Source organism: Chenopodium quinoa, unplaced genomic scaffold (assembly GCF_001683475.1).
Source record: "Chenopodium quinoa cultivar QQ74 unplaced genomic scaffold, ASM168347v1, whole genome shotgun sequence".
Lineage (NCBI taxonomy): Eukaryota > Viridiplantae > Streptophyta > Magnoliopsida > Caryophyllales > Amaranthaceae > Chenopodium > Chenopodium quinoa.
Genome location: NW_018745448.1, coordinates 3,517,630 through 3,525,415, shown reverse-complemented (window position 1 = coordinate 3,525,415; position 7,786 = coordinate 3,517,630). Strand labels below are relative to the sequence as shown.

General features: G+C 39.5%; 1 protein-coding gene across 1 annotated transcript; it reads right to left on the bottom strand.

The window, feature by feature from the left end:
• Nucleotides 1-1,056: 1,056 nt before the first annotated feature.
• LOC110713693 lies at nucleotides 1,057-2,737 on the bottom strand. Its single transcript, XM_021892149.1, has 5 exons — nucleotides 2,504-2,737; nucleotides 2,148-2,420; nucleotides 1,643-2,047; nucleotides 1,489-1,560; nucleotides 1,057-1,388 (listed from the first exon to the last, which is right to left on the bottom strand). Exons 3-5 carry the CDS (start codon nucleotides 1,766-1,768, stop codon nucleotides 1,077-1,079), a joined length of 510 nt encoding a protein of 169 aa, XP_021747841.1. The 5' UTR covers nucleotides 1,769-2,047; nucleotides 2,148-2,420; nucleotides 2,504-2,737; the 3' UTR covers nucleotides 1,057-1,076.
• Nucleotides 2,738-7,786: the final 5,049 nt, after the last annotated feature.

The following is a 7,786-nucleotide window of genomic DNA, read 5'->3' as shown; positions in this document are numbered from 1 at the left end:
ACAAACACTTATAAATATGTGATTATGAGTTGTTTTGAGATGCAAGGATTTTATAAGTTGAGAAATGAAGAAAATAGTCAAGTGAGTAGCCATTTCGGCTCAAAATGGCTTTATTTTGATGAATTGGACCCAAAAACTTAGAACTTGGCAATTTTTATGTAATTTCAAATGACAAACACTTATAAATATGTGATTATGAGTTGTTTCGAGATGCAAAGAGTTTATAAGTTGAGAAATGAAGAAAATAGGCAAGTAAGTAGCCATTTCGGCTCGAATTGGCTTTATTTTGATGAATTGGACCCAAAAACTTAGAACGTGGCGATTTTTATGTAATTTCAAATGACAAACACTTATAAATATGTGATTATGAGTTGTTTTAAGATGCAAGGAGTTTATAAGTTGAGAAATGAAGAAAATAGGCAAGTAAGTAGTCATTTCGGCTCGAATTGGCTTTATTTTAATGAATTGGACCCAAAAACTTAGAACTTGGCGATTTTTATGTAATTTCAAATGAAAAACACTTATAAATATGTGATTATGAGTTGTTTTGAGATGCAAGGATTTTATAAGTTGAGAAATGAAGAAAATAGTCAAGTGAGTAGCCATTTCGGCTCAAAATTGCTTTATTTTGATGAATTGGACCCAAAAACTTAGAACTTGGCAATTTTTATGTAATTTTAAATGAAAAAAACTTATAAATATGTGATTATGAGTTGTTTTGAGATGCAAGGAGTTTATAAGTTGAGAAATGAAGAAAATAGGAAAGTAAGTAGCCATTTCTGCTCGAATTGGCTTTATTTTGATGAAATGCGCCAAAAACATTAGAAGTTTGCTTCTTTTATGCTATTTCATTTCACAATCACTTATAAATATGTAATTATTATATGGTTTAAGAATGTATAAGTTTATTAGTTGAGAAATGAAGAAAATAGGCAAGTGAGTAGCCATTTCGGCTCAAAGTGGCTTTAGTTTGATGAATTGGACCCAAAACCTTAGAACTTAGCGATTTTAATGTAATTTCAAATGAAAAACACTTATAAATATGTGATTATGAGTTGTTTTGAGATGCAAGGAGTTTATAAGTTGAGAAATGAAGAAAATAGGCAAGTAAGTAAATAATTTATCTCCTTATTAATCAACTTCACCCATGCACGTGGCCAATCAACAAAGCTACCTACAGCTTGCCAAAGCATTGTTATCTTAACCTCCTCTATCGGTACGGGTAGTGGGATGTCTTCAAACCCCGCAACCACTGAATCGATCCCAACCGAGTAATGATGTGGCCCTGCCGTAGCACCCGTCGTCGGTTGGGCACTACCATACGCCACCAAACTCAACGCGGTACTATTTGCATGCCCCGGGGCTAGAAGTGCACACCGGGTGTCTTCCTACACAAGTATATATATAAAAATAAGATAGTTAAATAGGACTTTTACAACAGCATAGATATAACAAACCGGTTCATTAAGGTAGAGGGTTACAAATCACCTGTAACTCTGGTAATTCATGCGGTGTTGAATTTTCAAGCTCCCTCGAGTCCTTATGTGTAGGAGTAGGAACCTGCAACAGTACATCAATCATTGCACCTCAAATCTCAATTAACTCGGTATTTTAAAACTTTTAATAACCCATTTGATTTTACCTCAGGTGGCACATCTTCACCACGTATCTCATCTCCTCCATGTCTACCACCTTCTCCTTGTCCTTTTGGTTCAGAACATGATTCAACCGGGGTACTAGTGAGGAACGGCAAAGCCGGTAAGTTCATCAGCTTCGCCCAAGCATTCAATTCACCAACTAACTCGTTGCGTACTTTTTCCTTAATTGATGCCACCTTGGCTTCCAACTCCCCCGGTGAGTTAACACTGGCTTGAGATCTACCCTATTTTGTGTATTCGGGACACATCACCTTATTCCATCCAAGCAATGACCCTCCCGAACCTACTACTCGTCCTGGATGGTATGGCCTTCCCAAAGCCATGGTGAAAGGGTCATTCTCCACACTTGGTTCAAATTTGCCCTCCACCATCTCTTGAGTGTGCTCAAGCTATAGCATAAGGAAAAATGAGGTCAATAAAACAGTTAATGGTTTTTAAAGTGATTAGATGCAAAAGTGACTTAATTTCAACAATTCATAGGTAACTTACAAGCTTATCCGCCAGTTTTTTGGCTTCCGGACCCTTGATGAACCATTTTCCGGTTTTCTTATCAAACGAATGGAGAGAAAAAAATAAATCACCGGCACGACTCACCAATGTAGTGATCGTGGAACTAGAGGGTTCCTTCGATGCCACTAGAAGCGCTTTAGGGTATAAACCCGAAGCGGCCCACTCAGGTCTCTTTTCAGCAAAAGTCTTAGGACCCATACGATGGACGTATTCCTTCTTTTCTGCATTCGCTTGATTTTGCTCTCGAAGTTCCTACAAAACAAAAAATGTTAGTCTCATTAATACAAAAAATGTCAAGCTATTATTCAATTGAGATCAGATTTACACAAACTTACAATGGCTTTCTTTTGACTCTTCATTCTAACGAACTCTTCCCAATCATCTTTTGACACGGTCGGCCATATTTGCCACGGGAGACGGTCATCCTCTTTGGCATTCTTCTTCTTTGTTTGCACCTTCTTCTTCTTGTGGATCCACCGATTAGTCAACTTGGTCTTAAAGCCTCTGAATCTTTCCGCTAATAAAGAGACAAACACCCTTTTCTTCTCGGGATCATTAGGAATAGAAAACTGTCTCTGCAAGCACAAATTAAAACCGATTATTAGTTTCTATTTAGTAACAACCATAAGGTTAAGGTATCTTAAATTGTCTAAATGTGCCAAAAACACACTTACCCTTGTATCATCCCAAAATGCTTGAATCAAACCCGGAGGTACTTGCCGCATTACAAGTGTAATGGGGATTTTTCGCGAACATATGCCAACTTGATTAGCATATTGTCGACGCCATTTGGGCTCGGGTTGGCCTTTGTTGTCATACTCCAAGACCATGGGACAGTCCGGTTTCTTAAAACTTCTCGTCGAACCCCTTGTTTTTCTTTCAGCCGGTGCCTTTTCCCCCCCTCCACCACCTATGTTGTTTTCATCTTGTCCTTAGCCTTGACTTTCAGGAGTCGGGTTCTCACCAACAATCTCACGTGTTGTATTTACAATGGCCGGTGCACGTTCAGCTAACATTTCAAAATCGTCAAGCCTACGCTCGAACTCATCTTGAGCCTGATCCTCTGGCTCACCCAAGTCATCCTCCTTATTCACATCATAAGGCACATCACTATCATCGGAGTCATCATCCTTGTACTCGTCCTCATACTCATCATCGTCAATGTCCTCTACCAAAGGAGGATCATGATCGTCCGCCATGAGATATAAGCACGTGTCAAAGCAATCATAAAACAATATTAGTGTATAGTAAAGTATATGCATGATAGTTATTATGGTTATGTAGAAGCTATTTTAGCCATTTTCACCTACTTATTATGGTCCTATAACCTTGTATATGCATGATAATGAGTACAAAATGCCAATTTCAATCTACATATGGAAAATAGGTTGTTAGAATGAATAAATGTTAGTTCATACACAAAACAAAGGAGTTGGGTTAAGTAGAAGCTATTTATGCCAGTTTCACCTACTTATGGTCCTATAACCATGTATATGCATGATTATGAGTACACTTAGGCATTTCAAACTACAAATATATATTATTTTCACCTACTTATGCTCCTGTATACATGATAACTAAACTATATTTGCAATGAAACCATTACTAACTTTTAATCAAACTACATCATTCTGAAATTCCTTCGTTGTGGTCTGATCGCATATAACCTGCTTCGTTGTCTATGTCATTTAGTACAACAGGTCTAGGAACAGTGAAATGTGTCGAATCATCAAACGCATCATATTCTTCCTCATCCTCAACATCTTCAATGCCTAGGATTCTTCTTTTGCCAGCTAGCACTATAGACCATTTTGAATCCATTGGGTCAGTTACGTAGAACACTTGCTTAGCTTGAGATGCAAGGATAAATGGTTCCGCACTATCATTCAAGTGGCCAAGATCTACAAGAGTAAAGTCCTCATGTTTGACGTTACGCCTGATATTATCAACCCACTTACACTTGAAAAGAGCAACCGTGAAGTCACAATAATCAAGCTCCCATATTTCTTGAATTTGACCATAGTATGACAACTCTGCATCGACAGGTGATTTATCCTTAGAACTTGCAAACTCCCTTGACGATGCCACAAGAGTTACACCACTGTTTTGGGTGGAGGAAGATTTCAAATCACGAGCCTCGGTCCAAAAAGTGTACCCATTGATGTCATATCTCTCAAATGAACGAACATCAACCCGAGGACCGTACGCAAGCCACCGTACTGTATCGGTCACATTAGTATCATTCAATCCACTCATTACTCTTTCACGAAACCAATCAACAAATTTCTTATTATGCAACTGCATAAGTGCCCTTTCATCTTTGGATGGAAATTCGGCACGCAAACAAGCCATGTGCTCGTCTAAATATGGGTGCACATCTGAAACATGGTGCAACACATAAAGGTGTGCTTGTAAGAACTGATCTCGGTCTGGTGACATTCGTTTCGACCCAATTGTGCCATCACCATCAAGTCTACCTTCATGTCGAGAAGTAGGAAGACCAATAGGTTGAGCAAGGGCTATGTAGTCCGCCACCCACTGTCCCTTGCATTATACTTCCTTCAGGGTGAGCTCGGTTCCGTACTTTATCTTGTAATGTACCCATGTGTCTTTCAAAAGGGTAGCACCACCTCATGAACACTGGACCGCACAACTTAATCTCACGCACCAAATGAAGAACCAGATGAACCATTATGTCAAAAAATGAGGGTGGGAAATACATCTCAAATTTGCACAAAGTCACAACCACATCTGCTTGCAAAGCATCTAGTGTACAAGGATCAAGAACTTTGCTACAAATTGTATTGAAAAACGAACAAAGGCTTGTAATCGCTTCCCGCACGTGTTTCGGTAGAATACCACGGATTGCAATCGGTAGGAATACTTGCATCATAATGTGACAATCATGGGATTTCATACTTGTCAGCTTCAATTCTCCATTTAAGGTTACAAATCTTTTCATGTTAGATGAGTACCCTGATGGAACCTTAATGTCGTACAAACATGCACAAAACATACGTTTCTCTACCCTTGACAATGTATAGCAAGCCGGGGGTAAATAATTCTTTTCATCCTTCCCTTTACCCTTAACTTTCTTCTTTGACGCATCTTTGGCCTTTCCCTTTCCCTTGCTCTTCTCCTTCCCTTTTTTCGAAACACTTTCATCTTCTATTCTCGGCTCCTTCCCCTTTCTAACCTTTTCTTGAGGCCACAATTCTAGACGAATCCCCATCTCTTTCAAATCTAACCGTGCACCCTTTCCGTCCTTTGTTTCGCCTGGGATATTCATAAGCGTCCCCAAAAGAATATCACACACATTCTTCTCTATATGCATTACATCAAGACAATGCCTAACGTCATGTTCTCTCCAGTACGGCAGCTTCCAAAAGATTGATTCTTTCTTAAACAGAGCAGCTGAGACCACAGTTTTTTCTGATTTTCCAAACACCGTTCGTATCCCTTTCACCCGAGCACTAATCTCAGCACCAGTCAATGGTCTAGGTGTAGTATCCTCTTCTACGGTTCCATTGAATGCCTTTTTCTGCCTACGGTACGGGTGATCACGCCTAAGGAACCTTCGAGTCCGTAGGTAGACATCTTTGTGAGAATGAGTCAGGTATACGCTTGATGTGTCATCAATACATATGGGGCATGCTTTTTTCCCTTTGACCTTGTACCCACACAAGTTGCCATATGCAGGGAAGTCATTCATGGTCCACATAAGGGCAGCACGCAATGTGAACATCTTGTTCTGATGAGCATCGGAAACGGAAACCCCTTCGTCCCACATCTTTCTCAAGTCGTCAATAAGCGGCGCAAGGTAAACATCTATGTCGTTTCCAGGTTGCTTAGGACCAGTTATTAGCAATGAAAGCATTACATACTTACGTTTCATGCACAGCCAAGGAGGCAAATTATAAATCACTAAAAGTACCGGCCATGTGCTGTGTTGGGTACTAAGAGTGCCAAATGGATTCATCCCGTCCGTGCACAACCCAAGCCTTAAATTTCTGACTTCATTACCAAATTCCTCAAACTTCAAATCAATGTTCTTCCACTGTGGAGAGTCAGCTGGATGCTTCAGCATTCTGTTTTTCTTTCTTCCCTCTGCATGTCACCTCAAGTTTTTAGCGTCTTTTGGTATTGAGAACAGACGCTTAAACCTTGGAATAATGGGAAGATACCACAACACCTTAGCAGGAGGTCCCTCCGTGCCAGGATTGCAACTCATGCGCTTGTACCACGACCGCTTGCATCGTGGACACTCCTGCAGTTTTTCATACTCATTTCGATACAAAATACAGTCATTAGGACATGATGTATCTTCTTATACTCCAAACCAAAGGGACACATGAGCTTCTTTGCGTAATAATAAGACTTAGGAATTTCATTCCCATCAGGCAACATATCACTTAATGCGGTCAACAAAGAAGTAAAACTGATGTCCGTCCACCCATGCTTCGACTTAATGTTGAAAAGTGTTAGCACGGCCGATAGTTTGGAGTATTTTTTGCACCCGGGATACAAAGGCTTTTGGAAGCCTCTGATACTAATTCAAACACTTCACCTTCAACACCTTGCAACATCTCATCCACTTGTTCATCCTCGACCTCATCCGCCTGATCTTCATCGGCTCCATCCTCACCATTATCAACAATATACTCATCATTCTCGTAATCCTCGTCCACATGAATCTCAGTGCTTCTAACACGCACATCCTTCCGATCAAGATCCCCACTGTACTCTCCACTTTCTCCGTGCGAAATTCACACATGGTATAATTGCCTAAACCCACGACATAATACATGATCTCTAATGATTTCAACACTATCGACCACATTCACACAATTACAATCAACACAAGGACAATAAAGGCCTTTGCCTCCCAGTTTGCGTTGATAAGCTAAAGCCCTCTCGCAAAACTCTTGAACCCCATTCCAAAATTCCAATGTATCGCGTCTACCATACATCCAACCACGATCCTTCTCCATTTAGTAAATTGTCTCTAAACATATATATAGCACCATATAATTATAATGTGTAAGTGCTACATATTTTATGTAAATCAAATTCAAGTACAAAACGTGAATATACCATTCATATAGTGAAAAAATGCATGTTTCCAAAGGGTTCTTATCACTCCAACCTAACCCATCTTTGAATGTCTACTCTCACTAGTGAATGTATGTCAACTTTCCAATTTTAAGGAAAATCCGGCAGCATTTCCCCCTAGTTCTCCAAGTACACGATGTAGATAATTAATTACCCACATATGTACCCATAGAACATAGTGAGGAAATGGTAAGCCAAGATGTTCCTTAAAATCGAAAAGAAAACATACATTCACCACCTAAGTGAGAGTACACATTCAAGAACAGTCCCAACCGGGGACTATTCAAGACTTTCTCCTAATGAGAAAGCCTTGAACGGGTATCTAGGCATATGATGATGCAATTCAAGTATTCTATATATTGTTGTATATATTTGCAATTAAACAATACACAAGTTGCAATTTCATGAATAAACTTTTATTAAATGGATGAATAGAAAGAAATATAGGTAAGTAAAGTTTAGTAGTCATACCAATATAGCAACTACCCACTTGAGCTCAATATGTA